This window comes from Calypte anna, chromosome 8, assembly GCF_003957555.1.
Source record: "Calypte anna isolate BGI_N300 chromosome 8, bCalAnn1_v1.p, whole genome shotgun sequence".
Lineage (NCBI taxonomy): Eukaryota > Metazoa > Chordata > Aves > Apodiformes > Trochilidae > Calypte > Calypte anna.
In genome coordinates, this window is record NC_044254.1 from 13,511,515 (window position 1) to 13,527,751 (window position 16,237).

At 37.7% G+C, this 16,237-nt stretch overlaps 1 protein-coding gene across 1 annotated transcript in view; it reads left to right on the forward strand.

Annotated features, from left to right (window-relative positions):
* Positions 1-16,237, forward strand: part of ARHGAP29 (Rho GTPase activating protein 29) — a 50,931-nt gene that overhangs the window by 7,940 nt on the left and 26,754 nt on the right. Inside the window, exon 3 of the mRNA XM_030455507.1 lies at positions 14,597-14,740. Within this exon, the coding sequence (XP_030311367.1) occupies positions 14,597-14,740 (144 nt within the window). The remainder of the gene's footprint in view (positions 1-14,596; positions 14,741-16,237) is intronic.

Sequence of the window (16,237 nt, forward strand, 5' to 3'; positions counted from 1 at the left end):
TTTGTGGAAGAAGCTATTAGTTTTCTTTTTGATAGTATTTTGTGTCCTAAATGAAAAGCCTTTATGAGAGAAGGGGAAGTAAAATGCTGTAAGAGCACCTAACTTTCAAAACCATGAGAACATCATGATTATCAACTATGTAAACAATCTGCTTGTGAATTGATTAAATGACATTTAAGAATTCTTGGGGAAAAGGCAGAGAAATTTATATAAGCATAGCCCATATTTCATGCTACATGGAATAAGAGAAATGGGGAAATAAATTGTGTAGTAAATAATAAACTCTGTTACAGAAATCACATCATTTTAGCATGTTGACAAATAGTCCAAAGTGGAATTTTTAATGTTAATCACTTCCACTATCTACTGAAATCTTATATACTTGTAATATCAGAAGAATAATCCTGTAACTTGTTATTCAAGTATGACCTTTTTTGTAATTTGTAGTTCTACTGAAGCTTGGTCCACGAGAAACTAACTGCATGTTTTACATTTATTAGCCTGTAAAAACATTGTTAATCCTCTTGCTGAACCAAATAATGTGTTTAGAGGTGAATTCTGACAATTTGTGTTTGTTGCTTTGGAAGTTCCTATAGCAGGGTTAGAAGAAGTGACCTGAGCCACAGTAGCAGAGAAGCCAGGACTGAACCAGGCTGCTGGTATAAAGCAGCTGGAAGGTGCCTCTGCAAGAATCAGCTTTTTTCTTCCTCACCAACACTTCAGTTGATGATACAGTTGTTGGATTTGTATTATAAACCCTGTTATATTTAGAGCTCACTTTTAAACTATCCTAATAGTGTATTTCCACAATAGGCTAGAGAAGAAACTGGGGTGTAAGCTGCTGTGATCTCACCACTGTTCCCAGGCACTGGCAGTAGTTCACTAGTGACTGCTACAGCAATCTGCCTGAAAACTATTCCTAGGAAGAAAGGAACTAATTTTCAGCCAGATCAGTTCTATGAACTGACTGACTGTAAGGTTGTACTTGAGTACCAGCAAAAGAGGGAGAGGCAAAGGAAAGAGTGACCAGAGATTTAAGTGGAAGGAGCCTGTGAGGGTCTAGGCAGGGTTGGTGTATCACTCCACCCTGGCATTACAGTGCACACTCCTACACCCTGAACCAACTGTTTTGTCTCCTCTATTGATTGCTAAGTTTGGTAGGGGTACTTGAAAGGTGGAAGGGTGGGGTAAGGAGAGAACAGCAAGCAGAAAATGCCCTTTGTAGATGGCAAATTAATCGGCCTTCTAAGCTCCAAGTTTTTGGCATATTTGAAGTTGACCGTCATCTTTTTTTAACTTGCCTTCTTAAAACCTGCTTCTTATATGCAAAGACATATGTGCTTCAAGTCTTTCTGACCTGGAAATTCCTTAGTACACCCTTTGGCATATCTCCAACTAGTAGTCACTTCTAAATATTAGTTCTGTCAATCTGAAATTGCAGCTGCTCTTTGACAACTGTGAAATAGTCTTTCAAGGTAAGAGATGTAAAGGATGTAAACAAGGATACGAACAGTGTAAATATCCCCTTAAGCAAGATAATGGATAAGAACCCAAAGCCAATACTAGTGATTATTTTTTTTAACAATTTCTGATGCTTTTTATGGCAAAACTCAGAAGAAAAATAGGCATGTAAACAGCTACTCTTAGTTGAGCTTTAGGACCGTAGCAAGTCAGAGACCTCCTGGTAAGCTTCTCATGCTTCCCTTTAATGTTGCCCTTTCTTCCTGGTCTCTCATGTGAGCAGAGGGCACTGAGATTCCTGGCTCTGAGTCCTGTTTCCATCCAATGCCAGATCTCTCAAACCTGAGAAGGTATGCAAAGATAGCAGAACTTTGATGTACTCCAGAGAACTCTGTGAAAGAACTAGTGAAACTTGAATGAAGGCAAGTCTGCAAGCCAGAAAAATGTAGTTTGCAAAGTTTATGGGAGACACCCATAGCTATGGACTGGCATTTTCTTTAGGAAGGTTATGTTTCAGCAGGGAAAGAGAACGTTCCACCTCTATTTCTCTCCAGATCATTCCACAACCTGTTTTGCCTGAGCTTATTTTCTATGAGTCTGTCTTTGAAGACATTTTAGGGAGTCTCGAACTTTCAGATGCTGTGACTAGGGCCAGAGGCATTTCCTTTTGCTTTGCAGGTTTGCAGTATTACAGCATTACAGCACTGCTTTATTAAGCTGCAGTTATGGAACAATTCTGCTGTCTCCAATAGTCACTCTGAACCAGCAGAGGAGAACCTCCTGTTGAAGTTCAGTTCAAGCAGAGCTGTGTTCTTTGTAGTCAAAAGACTAAGCTGCCTGTTAAATGCAGGTTCCTAACATTGGACAGTAAATGCTGTTTCTTCAGTTTCAGGGAAGACTGAAGTTAAATAATAACTTACTGGACTAGTAGATAAGTTTGTGGTTGATAGTACTACCCCTCCCCCAGTTGCATACTCTGCATTCTTTCAGAACAAATGTTCACTTGTTGCTATAGTGTCTAATATCAGCAGTCAGGAGAGGGGGGGATGTGTTTCTTGAAGGCCTGTGTGTGTTTAAAACGTAAAATCAACTCTTACATTGCCTGGATATTTTTGTTGACTTAAATAATTAGCATAGCTCTCTTTAGGAAAACTCTGAACTATTTGTAAGGACAGGCATTTTCTGTTTTTATGTTGCTTTTGAAGTGCAAAAAATGTAATGAAAGGTAAAACTCTATTCTTCCTCCTTTTAGCATTTCTGATGTACAAAAGATTCTCAAAACACTTCAGGAGCCTTACATAGTTTGTTAATGAGAATTACTGTACCTTTCCTTCACAGCAGCTAGTATAATGGGACTGAAATTACACTTACACTTACAATAGCAAGATGAAATGCAAGTAGTAAGGAAGAGGGTGATCGGTCATGTTTTGGGTTTTCTTTGTTTTGTGCTGTTTTTGTGGTTTTTTTGTTTTTTTTTTTTGTTTGGTTGGTTTTGGTTTTTAAATCTAAATGCAAAGTTCGGTCTTTCAGCGACACAAATTCTTCTAGTATAGTTTGTAGCTTCAGAAACAGGGGAACACTTGGACAGAAACTTGAATCTCTCAAATCTGCTGCAGCACCTGAGCAATAAAATCTAATGCATATCCAATGTGAAGTCTTATGTTCTTAACAACAATTCCTGTGTACATGTACAAGCTCTTATGTTTAAAAACAATACAAAAAGCCCTTTCCTTAAATTAATTGCCTACTCTTGGCAAAATGTATTTTACGTCATCCACAAAAACATTGCATTTTCTCATTTCTCTTTTGCATCAGTTTTATGTTGAGACATAAAATAAGAACATCAATACAAGTAATTTTTATATGCCTAACAGCATAGAGTTCTGCATTGTGACTGTTATTTCAATGATCTTGACTTCATGAAGTCTGCACAGACTAAATAATTCCTTTTCCCCATTTTATTGGGAGTGCTTGTTCCTCCTATTTATGTAGGTAGGTCACAGAATTGAAGCGAACTTGTTTCTTAATTCTAAGCCAGTGTTCACCTAATCTGGCACATTCAGTGGTTTAGTTATGTTAGACCTAATGTCTCATTAATGGATCTGAGTTAGAACTGCAGGGCAGAATATGAGATTTGATACTGAGCCTCGACCTTAACAGGTAACTTTTTAAGGAATGAAAGGTTTTTGAGGGCTCATTCCTTTGTTTCCCTAAAGTGTTCCTTTTTGCAGAAGACTGAGGTGACTCATGTAAGGCTGTAGAATATAATTATGACTGGGTTAAACTTTCATCTTAATGACATGAGTTATAGAACAGTGTAACTAAAAAACATTGTATTGTAGATTTTTTTTTTGCCGTTGTAGAGGCTGTGACTTGTCAGTTACTGCTATAGTGACAGAATTTTAGTAGTTTTTCTTCATAAGAAACCATCAAGGATGTTTTGATGTAAAATACCTGATTTCAAAATGTTATATTGCAGATAGGAAGTGTGAAGTTTTTAAAAGTATTTCCGTGAGCATTCAAATGGCTCATCTCTCATGTGCCACCTGTGCAAGTTGTGTAGTCAGGCTTTACTCTCTTGAGTAGTTGTTTCAGTTGGACATCAGTGCTGGAACTTCAAATACTTAATCCTTTACGTTCACCAGTTTTCTAGACAACTAATGGTTCTGGTTGCTGCTTTAGTGATTTGAGGCCTACTTGAAATCTAAGTTGATTTTGCCTAAGTTTTTTCTTTTAATCAACAAAACAGAAATGGAATATTATCACATCCCATAGCAGTCTGTAAATGTGTTTAAAAGAACCTTCAAAAGAAATTCCCAATGTAATGTACCTCTTGTTCAGCACCATATAATCTCATAATCCTGGCTTTGTGTGGTCTTTTCAAAGTTAGGTGGGCTGACAGCAATAAAATAGCCTCTTCACTCAATCAGTGACTTAGACTAAAAATTGGCAGGAACAGCCATGTAGAACAAATAGTATTTTAGACTGAAGGTAAAGTGAGTTAAAGGTTAAGTGCTTTTTATTGATCTCTTGATGTGAGTTAGGAAAGGTTAAATTTATTTTCTTTTGAATTGATAAAATAGAACTTTCATACTGCCCCTTCTGTGTACCAAGCTGCATTATTGGGATAGTCTTTCCTTTTCTGATGTTCTTTTTTCAGCAATTTGTGCTGTGAAAGTTGCGTATTCCTTCATGTGTTTTCAGAACTTGAACAAATATGTCAGTTGCTTAAAGCATGGATAATAATTCTTGTAATAGTGTCTTTGATTGTCAATTGTTCAGTCCCAGGTCTGCTTCACTAAGTTTCAGTGAAATGCCCTTGAATAAGAAATAAATAGCATACTGCTAAAAGTATAGTCCTCAATCCATGTGACTGATCAGGTCTATTGCAAGTGTACTAATCATAAAGAACGTAGTCTTACATCCACTTCACAATTTACAAGGCTAACTTAAAGTGTGTTCTGAATGTGCTGAAATATTATTCTCACCTCATTTTATTCTTAAACTCCTGGCAGACTCAGATAAATTATGTGAATAGTGGATAAAATGGCCACATAGGGTGTTCATTCTCCTTTGTCAGAAACAGGCAAATAATGAAATTGCAGCAGTATTTATTACTGGTTTCTGGTCTTTAAATTTTGGTTTCATAAAAGATAATTGTACTCTAAAAATTAAACTGCATGGCTGAACACATCTAGGTTAGTTGACTTGGAATCTCAAGTTTAGTAGAATACAAAAGTTGAAGGAATGTGGCATACAGCATATTGAAGTAGGTTAATGAAAAGCTTCATTGTGTTAGGTTTTTTCCAAAAGGCTTCCCCACATACACAAATGGAGAGTTCATTTATGAATTTAAAGTGGAATGAATGTGAAGTAACTGTTCTGCTAGTGTCAGTTGGCAAATCAACATAGTGATTTGCCATTCAGTGTAGGCAGAATTCTAAGATTTTGTTCTTCTGATACATTTTGCATTCACATCATCTACTTTCTTTGCTTTCTGAAATAACATAACACAACACATGTTGATTTTTGTAACTTCCTTTTTATTTCTGGAAATTACTCTAGTTTGGCTTGCCCTGTTTACATAGGCAAGAAGGACTTTTTACATGTGATTTGACATTTTAGAAGTATAGAATTGGACTGTAATTAAAATGGGGTAGGAATTCCAGCCCAGGTTAAAAATAAACAGATAAAACTCACCACAGCTTGAAGTCTCGCTACAGAGGCGAGGCAGCATAGTTAATCACAGAATCACGTTCTGGAATTCTTGAATAGTTTCAGTGTGAAGGGACCTTAAAGATCACCTAATTCCAACCCCCCTGCATGGGCTGGGACACCTCTCTAGATCAGGTTGCACAAAGCCCCATCCAACCTGATTTTGAACACTTCCATGGATAAGACCTTCACAATCTCTTTGGGCAATCTGTTCTAGTGTCTCATCACCCTCACAGTAATGAATTTATTTCTCATGTCTAACCTAAGCTCTTCTAGCTTAAAATTCATTACCCCTTGTCCTATCACTACATACCCATGTAAAAAATCATTCTGCAGCTTTCCAGTAGGCCCCTTCTGTTACTGGAAGGCTGCTATAGGGTCCTCTCGGAGCCTTCTCCAGGCTGAACAACCCCAACTGTCTCAGCCTGTCCTCACAGGAGAGGTACTGCAGCGCTCTGGTCATCTTTGTGGGCCTCATCAGGACTGGCTCTAACAGCTCCATGTCCTTCCTGTGCTAGGGGCTCCAGGTGGGTGTTTCAGGTGGGGTCTCGTGAGAGTGGAGCAGTAGGGGAGAATTGCCTCCTTGACCTGCTGGCCATGCTTCTTGTGATGCAGCCCAGGATACAGTTGGATTTCTGGGCTGCAGGCAGACATTCCCAGCTCATGTGGAGCTTCTGATCAGCCAGCATCCCCCTAAGTCCTTTTCCTCAAGGCTGTCCTCAATCCATTCTCAGACCAGCCTGTATTTGTGCTTGGGATTGGCCTGACCCAGATGCAGGACCTGGCACTTGACTTGTTGAACTTCATGAGGTTGGCATGGACCCACCTCTCAAGGTTCTGCTTACTGGCTGTAATGGATAAATCTAAATGCATAGACATATCTTTTGGCTAATCCCTGATAGCAAGTAAATCTGAGAAGACCGGTTGTGTCTTTGTGGTACATACAAAAAACCTCATTATACCAGAAATCTTACCTGGAAGGCTGGACTAAGAGGAAATACTTTTTTGTTTTATCTAAAAACAATTTCAAGCCTGTGCTTTTTACTCTGTTTATTTTAAAAAAATCAAGAGGACCTCCACCCTTAATATAAAAAAAGAATTGTACATACAATGTGGTTTTTGATTTTTAACCTAAATTTATGCAAGCTAGTTTTAAGATCAATTTTTAACAATAGTTTAGCAGTAAATAGACAACTGACTTGCCAAATGTTAATTACATCATTTCTGGTTTTAAAACCCAGCAACATTATTTGCATATAATAAATGAAGTCAAACATTGCTACTTCCAACGTGCTTCATTCAATAAGCTATTCGCAGGAAATTTCCATGCATTCTCACTGAATTGAAGCTGTATAGTGTTCTCAAAAAAATCCAAATCTCCCCAACTTTTATTGTTTTTATGTCAAATATAAAAGGTTGGGCTGCTATTTTTATGCCTACCTTTTGCGCCTTCCTAATCAAACTTGGCACGTCCGTAGATTTTCTTAATTGAAACAGTGACTTAACTCTTTATTTTCCATTAATTGTCACTTTTGCTGAAAGATTATGCGATTAAAACATTGATTGCAGTGGTTTCTGGAGCACAACTTGCCAAAGACTGTATGAATTTGCTGTAATGTCTTTTAATAATGCTGTGACAGCAAGAATTGCTATGATGCTGTTAACAAAAAAGCTAGGACTGGCTAGTTTGCTGTTTTGAAAGCTCCAAGTGTGATGTTTCTTGACAAAGATGCATGTGTAGCTTCTAATTCTGCATTTTAACACAAGGTTGAAATATGATGACTTCAGTGGTACCTTTGGCAGCTTCCAGCCTTCAGATTTTTCAAGAATAATTTCTTACAGAAGTTCATAGAGTTTCTGTTTTTCAGTGAATTAAAACGTTTCCTTCCATGCATTTGCAGCATGTTTATACAGCCAAATAAAGGAGGAAATATAGTTAAGAATGCTGTTTCATCATCACTCGTGAACTGTGGCCACCAACAAATATCTTACATCACCATTAAAAGAAAAATTTTGTCTTATGAACATTCAGTAGATGAAAATCACATCTAGCCCATATGATTATTACCTTACAAATACTTCCTTGAGACTAAGAGTAGACCACAGTGACATAGATCAACTTTATATATGATCAAATTAAAGTGCGAAAAGTGCTTTCACTGGTTGTTTTCTTAGTTCTTGTTGTGTTTTGAGTGTGATAGTGACCTCTGTCAAATCAGATAAACATGGCAGGCTGTTAATCATATTACAGCTGTGCTAACATGAAAATGGTAGGTTAATCTGGGACTGTATCCCAGGCTGCAGATGCAGAAATTAGGTGATTTCCGCACAGATTGTGGTTGTATGATTTGTTTTGCCTATTCTGTGATGCTCACAGGGAAGTCTCATAGTCTGAACTGAGTGCTGGGTTTCCTAGTACACAATGCAGGCATTGCTGAATGTTATAGTAGTGTGATTTTAGTTTGAAGTTGTTTTACTTTGGATTAGTTTAATTCCAATGCTGAGTTTTGCCAAACCTCCCACTTCTTCAGCCTTAGGTAGCTTAAGTACTTATACCATGTAATTTACCTTATGCCCAAAACGAAGTTATTAGTAAATAAGGAACTGACAGTCTTTTAGCCAAGATGTTGGTCTTGCAGATTGAAATACTGTTACTCAAACTTATTTCCTCTGAATCCTTCCAAGATCAAAAGTGATGAGGAGCTGAGTGTTCACATTTCATAACATGAAACTTTAATAACAAGTTCTGGATCTAGCTCTTCAGATACTGGGAAAATTCCTTCCCAGTTTGTTTGTGTTCCTTTCACCACCATGGAAGACTATTCTCTCTGGCTTCTCCCTTTCTCCTGAAGGAGATTGGTGTTTATGCAGAAGATGTGGCTCTATGGAGGCTCTTGTATTTCAGCAGAAGTAAAAGGGGAGCTGAAGTACACACTCCTCAGCTGATTACAGGAAGACAGCAATTTGCAAAGGAGAGCTCTCAAAATGGAGTCTAGACCTGGTGAGGATGATGATTAGTTTCTGCCACTGGCGATGGTCCAGCGGCTTTGTAGCAACTGGCATTTAAGTGTTCTCATCCAGTTGCATTTATTCATCTTCCTAAACTAGCAGTAGCATCCATAGAGTTAGTTTAGGGTAGGTACTTACCAAAGACAAGATGCTTAAGATGTGCAAATATATATATATATATATATATAGTAAGTTTTCACAACAAGTGAGATGAGTTTATATATATTCCATCCCTTACCCCCCTCACCCATAGTAGAAATACTGGTTTGTGTATATAAACTTGTGGCTGTAGGAGTATGCATGTCAGACTTCTACACTGATAGGATCTTTCACTGTGTGTAACATTCTCGAAAGCTTTTGAATGCATGAAGTAAATAATCACATCTCTCTACTTGCAAAAAGCATGTTATGGAAAGCAGGACTTTACTAGATGGTTTTAATGAGACTATTTGCTTGGAAATTCATGTAATTTGACTTTTCATGCATGTGTTACTTTTTCTTTGGTTTATCTAGAGTATACCCTTTCATTTTCATCTGTGGGATCAACCAGTTCTAAACAAACTTTTAGCCATGTGAAAACAGTAGTTGTGTTAGTGATTCCCCTTCTGGTAGAAATTGGGTTGTAGAGAGAATCTTCTACTGTTAAAAAGTGTTAATGTTCTAGGTGGACAAATGGTAAGCAGAATTGTGCTCTCATCCTCTGCATTGGTCTGAATAGCAATGTAGGATACGTAATGGCCTTGGAAGGGGAAAAACTGTATGTTAGCCTGTATTTAAACTTGTCCTTACAAACAGTTGTTGAAACAGCTTCAGAAATGTTTGGGCCAACAAAAAATCAGGTCAGACAAAAGAATACCAGCCAACTGACACAGCAGTGTCTTTCCTGACTGCATGTATTGTGACCAGCCCTGACTTGGCAGAGAGGGTAACTGGTGCTGGCAAGCTTGATGAGCAAATTTTGTTTTGTTTTGCATGGATAGAATTCGTAGCTGTTACACCATTATTGCTTGTGAATATTTAGTAAACAAATGCTTCCTATTGAGAAATACCCAAAATTAGAAAAGAGGTTGGTTACACTGGTTTTACATTAAAGATAGATGAGTGGTTATAAAATGTGGTGACTGAAACCATTGAGGAGAGGGATGCTAATGACAGCAGTGTGCTACTTGGATGGCTTGGCTGATAGTGACAGGCTTCTCAGTGGCTTTATTTTATCATTCTGTGCATTAGATGCATCAGCTTTGAATACACACTTTTTCACCCCGTTCTTCTTTCTCCAGTTCTACGGAGTATGCATTTGTATGGTTGCCTTTACATTTTGGAAATGACAGTCAGTGCCAATGAAAGATGCACGGATAAGCTACTAAGCTCTCTCCAAGACAGTTTTTTTGGTTTGGTGGTTTGTTTTTCAGTTTTAAGAGCTCTGTTGTTGTTGGGTTTTTGGTTTTGTTGTTGTTTTTTTTTGATGGTAGAAGGCTTACTGATTCTTCCAGGAGATTCTAGGAGACTGTAGTCACCTAAGCAAACAGTTGGGCCCAGGTGTCCAGAGAAGTCATCCTGTGTGCTGCAGGATCACTGACTGTTGCAGTAAGTGCTGCCAGGTACTAACTCATCTGCGGTACTGCAGTTTGTATTACTAAGCTTGAGAAAAGTTTTAAACCTGCTACAGCATCCATCTGTTGGTGGAGGAATTTCCTGCTTGACCTCATGTAGATAAATGAATGTGTACAGTGAAACAAGGAACAGAAAAACTGAAAGTAGATAGTAATTTTTATGACTGTTTAAGTCAGATTGAAATGCTACAGGAACTTCTTGAAGATACATTTCTTGGTGCATTCTTTTCACAGTAAACAGTGTTTGCACTACTGTTTTGGTTTCTTTGCTGGTTTTGAACTGCATAGTATTAAAACTGTGTTCCTATTACACTGGCATATTTGGATTGTTATACTACCAGAGGTTTATAAATTTGTCCTGAACAGGAAATCTCTGTTTTAATATGTTTGCTGAGTGTCAGTAACAGAATGCAGTGTGGTTGTGGTTCCTGATGGCTTCTGCCCCCACCCCTCTCCAAGCACCACTTGTGTCACAGACCTTTTGTCTTCTGGAGGCAAAGAAACAATGTTTGAGATAGTTTGTAAACAAAATAATACAGTGATGGAATCCAAATAAATCTCAGTTGGGTGTAGCCAGACCTTTGCTTTTAAGATTACAAATAACTAATCTCATGTTTGAATGCATTATTTTTGTGATAGTGTTCTGGATGGTATGATAAGCATCTAATACAACTCGGCAGTTGTTTCCAACTTGCATTTCCCTTTGAAGTTTACTGCTTCTGTTTCAGACTTGAAGAGGCTTGTGTCCCTTAAGTTTTTTTCCTCTCCTCCTCCTCTCATTTATTTTGCCTTTTTCCCCAATTCTGTTGGTGTGGTAAGATATCAAATCTTAGTATTAAGAAACTGAATTCTGAGAGCTTTGGGCTTCTCTGTGGTTTTGTGGGGTTTTTTGCTTTGACTTAACCTGTAAGGAACCTTAAGAGGCTATTTCATCCTGTAATGACAAGCCTGTAGTCGGGGGTCACACTGCACTCCCTAGAATAATTCATGCAGTTTGTTGTATACCTGTGATGTACTTCTTGAGGACACTCAAGAAGTAACTTATATATTGGTTTGGCTGTAACTTATATATTGGTTTGGCTGCCTTCCTGCCTTGTTTCCCCTCCCTTTCTTCTTAGATGTCCAAAAATCTACTCATCATGTTGCCAAAAGGACCCAGTTTTTGGAAACTCATCTCACTCCAGTCACAAGTGGATATTTGTGCATCACAACTTCATCTTGGCTAGGCAAGAGATAGCTCTTGTCAGAGCACTGTAGAGTCTTGTGCATCTCTAGTCAGTTGACCACAATATTCATGCCTGTCATGTGAGGACCACATATATTCTGCTTAGATGCAGACAGCTGATGGGAAAGGTTTGTGGCATTTAGCCTTCAAATTCATCCATCAAAGCCTGTCTGTCCCAGTCCTATCATTATAAGTCATTAGTCCCAATGAAGGATTGTGGAATATTTGCCTCTGGAGGTGTGTAAGCAGATATGAGATGCTACGTCTGTAGACTGTCTACTCCTTAAGTATTTTAAAATTTAAGAGTATATACTCAGCATGTTTCTTAATGAACTAATTAGAATTGCATTTAGATGTCTACAATTCTTTTTCCTGAAAATAACATTACTGTAGTTTCCAGATGTATTTTTAATGCTTGTTCCACTTTAGGTTTTTGGGCATCACTACAGCACTGCTGTCTTTTCTTTTCCCTTAGACCTTCTCGGTATTCTCAGCAGCATTGATAGAGTACAATTGATGATACAATTAAATGGATGGAAGCCTGAAGGGGCCATTAAAATTACATGGTTTCATTTTGACAGCCATAGAATTTCTCCAGATATTAGGAGGTAGCAATGGCCATGCTGGCTCAGACTAAAGCTGGGTCTAACACAGTGTTTGAGCTTCAGTGATTGCCACAAGTGAATAGCTGGAGAAAAATAAAAAAGCTAAGTTGGCCATGTGAAACCTCACCCATCCTCTTAAATCTTTCTGCTTAGGGGAGTTCTTGATGTTGCAAGTTACATTGTTCATTTCAGTACAACATTTAGTAGTTTAGTAGATTAAAGAGTGGATTAGTTGAGTAAAAAAACATTGTGGGTCAGGTTCAAAAAGAATTAAATTAATCCAAAGACAGCAGGTCTGTAAGCAGTTACTGGAGTGCATAGGAAGAGCTGTGATGCAGCAATGGTGGGTGCTAGGGGAATGGGCTGCAGAAAGCAGCCAGTTTTGTGTAGTTTCCTAAGTAGCATTGCACATTGCTGTATAAGACACGGGCTTAGCTGTACACACGGCCTGATGAGTAACCCACTCATTAGTAACCCACATGGAAACTGAGAACAGCTTGTCCAGACTCTCCTCGTTTCCATGTAAACTTCTTGTGTCAGTGCTGTGTTTTGTCAAGAATTTCCACAGGTCTTTTACATGAAGAATCACCTTTTTTTCGTATTGAATCGAGCTCTTGCTTGCTCTGTTTAATCGTCATTTAACTGAATGACATTGGTAAACAATTTATTCTACCCACTATTTTAATCCCTTTCATGATCTTCTCAAATTTACGTATCCCTTGCAAATCACCTCTTATCCAAGGTTGCAGCTTCTACTGTTGTTGCTTGCTTGGAAACTGCTTAAAGCCTGTATTTCATTCCCCATGGATTTTCTACTCTTGAGTTATTGTGTGCCTTTAGGTTAATATGTGTCTGTCATAAACTACCACTGCTACTAATGTGTATGTACTGATCATAGCCACATTTTGGTAAGAGCCTCTTGACATATTTTTGCCTTTACTGTCCTTGAGTCCTCAGTCAAAAACAGCTATGTGTACATATAAATGAAGATAAAGCCACAACTAAGTTTCTTTAATAAATGACATAGGGAGAACTTAATTTACTGCTGGGTGAGATGGGTTTTCCTAGGCTTCTGTGTGTCTTGTTGAGGATACACAGCTTCCTACTCTCCTTCAGCAGGAAAAAACACACCAAGTGCTGGTGAATGGTAGATAAAGTTTTTGCCTTAATCTACTTCCTGAGTCAAGATTTTTCCTTTGACCATGTATAAGCGAGTTTGAGTTTAAAGAAATCTCCCAGTATTGGACATCTAGGGAGATAAAGCCTGAAGCACAGTGATCCTTAGTTTTGCTTTTGCATGTGATACAATTGTATGTAATTCATGTGTAGTCCACTCATCTACCCACCTGACAGTAGTGACACACTGTACTGATATGTTGTGTTGTTCTTCTTTGATTCCTCAGAAAAAATTCAGGTGCCCTTAGTCTAAATATAATGTCTTGTAGCCAAAACAAAATGGGTCAGATTTGAAACTGTTCTCAGAGTAACACTGCATCAGTTTGCTCTGTACTGTATTTGTCTGTATGGGACATGTTTGTTTTCATGGCCAAAGACAACACAGAATTGCCATTCCTTTTTGCTTGGTGGGGAAGTGAGTCAGCTTGTATGTAGATCCTCTTCTTTTTCTCAAGATAGACTTCCCTGAGTTTGAAAGCGTTTTACCAGAATGTGCAATGCAGCACATGTGCATGTGGAACTAATTCAGTGCACCAGCACCTTTTCTGTAACAGAACAGAAAAGCTTGTGGTTTTTTTAAAAACCCAAGTCAGGGGAGGGAGATGGGAGACTGGGCAGATTTAAGGGTGCATAGTGAAGAGGCATATGCTATAAAAAGCATTGCCCTACATGTGTGCTTGATTGAGAAGTTTTTCTAGGTTAGGCCTAATTCCCCAAAATATTAGGAGTGCCAACTTCTTTACCAGGACTGATATGCTTAAAGACAAACCTTTGTAGAGCCAGGCTTACATACTACGGGTGTTCAAGATTTGACTGACACTTCAGTTGAAAGCCAACATTTGCCAAAAATATTTGTTTAATTGTTTGAATATACAGAAATGGTGCTGAATTCATATCAGGTGAAGAGATACCTAATAAGCAATCCAAATCTGCTTTATTGATACTATTTTTTTAATAGATGCAATAGATGCAATTTGGTGATTGATGAAACTATATGAAAAATAAGATGGTTTAATTCAGAAATGTTAGGCTATTGATGTAGAGTTCCCTGTAAAAAATGCTTGGCTGGGAAAAATGAGTTTATATGTAAATGACATGAAACATTGCAAGTAAACTGTTGACAAATCATTCTTTTTTTAACAGATTATTTGTTCTAAGTAGGCCCAGCATCTGTATGGCCTAGGCTTCAGTACAACTGAATATCACCAGAGTGGTTTGTAATGTGATTGGGAGCTGCAATGTAGTTATGTAGTTTCTCCTTTTTTTTTTTTTTTTTTTTTTCCCCCCCCCAGAAAATCAAGATGGCCTGCATCAAGTAGTACATGAACGCCTGGGAGAGCTGCTTCGTGTTTTAAAAGCAGTGATAAATAAACATCAGACTCTGAATTCAGTTGGTATTCTTAGTGCTGCAGGAACAGTTATTGCAAATGTAAAAGGTAAGGAATTTACTACCTTTCCTATTGTCAGAAAATTGTAATTAGTGACTTGATTGACTCTGTCTTGGAATTATAGTTCCTATGTATACAGAAGAAATGGATATTTTTTTCAATACTAATAGCATGTTTTAAAATATCTTCTCTAAGTGAAAAGTAATATTAATAGTTTGTTCTACCATTGGTGTATTAAATGTCGATTATGGGAAGTTAGCTGTAAACCCCTACTGAATTTCCAAAGCACAAGCCTTTGATCTTGAGCTTTTCTTTGCCAGTGTATTGCAGAATAATACTATAGAATGATAAACCTCTCACTAATCCACTTAAAGATTTGCCAAAAATCTTTAATTCAGTTAATTTGTATGACTTTTATTTATGTGTTTTATTTATATATAGTGAATGAATGTCTAAAAGAACAATCTATTTATAAATTACACAAGCAGATCACAAGATGGTAGATGTGTCAACAGCTAAAAACAAAAAAAAACTTTCTATTGCTAACCTTTGCTGCTGCAGTTCTCTTGTATCAGACAAATGCAAATGGTGAAGTACATAATGGTTCCAGCCCCACAAACCATAGCTAGTATTCCTCTGTGTGGCTTCTGGCTATAGCTCTCCCTAGTCTGAGTTAAATCCAGTGTAATACTGTGGAACCAGTGTAATTTCTTCCACGTGGCATGGAGAATGCTTCATGTAGGGTTAAATTTCTACCTCTTGGCTGGGTTAAATCATGTGGTATTATTTAGATGTATTATTTAGTTTTTCTCCTTGTTCTAGGATTTTTCCTGTTGTTTCCTTGTCTCACGTAGTAATGTTACTGATCGATTCCATAAATATGTTGGCATTTTAGGCAATTTCTGTGCTCTGTTTAAAGTCTGTGATATGTCCAAGGTAATTTTCTGCAGTTCTAGTGCTGAACCTTTTTTCTAGATTTCTACCCTTCTGCTTCTGAAATAAAGAACTAAGCACCTTGTTGAATTCTATAATTAATTCTTTCAGAGTACTTGCAGCCTTCTGAACTTGATGCCATACATATTTTTTTTTCCTCTATGGTAGACATTGTTCCATCATAGAGTTCCAGTAGCACTGAACCCTGGGCAGGTGCATTGGTGTTTCATACATTTTCTTACATGCATTTGTTTCTGCCAGGTTTGATGGGTAGCTGTTCTTTGAATAGTTATTTTAGGGTTTGTTCAGGTCTCTTGTTAGTGAGCAGAAGGAAAAAACTTAAGTACTAAGCCCTTTTTTGACAATAGAGATATTAACAAATGCTTCTTAACTTTTTCCCCCCAAAACAGTTAATACAATAAATGTTTGCTCTTAAAATAAAGAGTTTTCTAACTTTTGTTTGCATTGTAGTTTTCACTCACTGTTAATATATTGAGTTTATGAAGAGTTTGTCATGGAGGGATTGCATTATTATGCTCAAACAGCATAGCGTGTGTGAAGGCAGTCTGCCTCTCTGTTGACCTGTTTGGTTTTTACAGGTCGTTTTTTGTG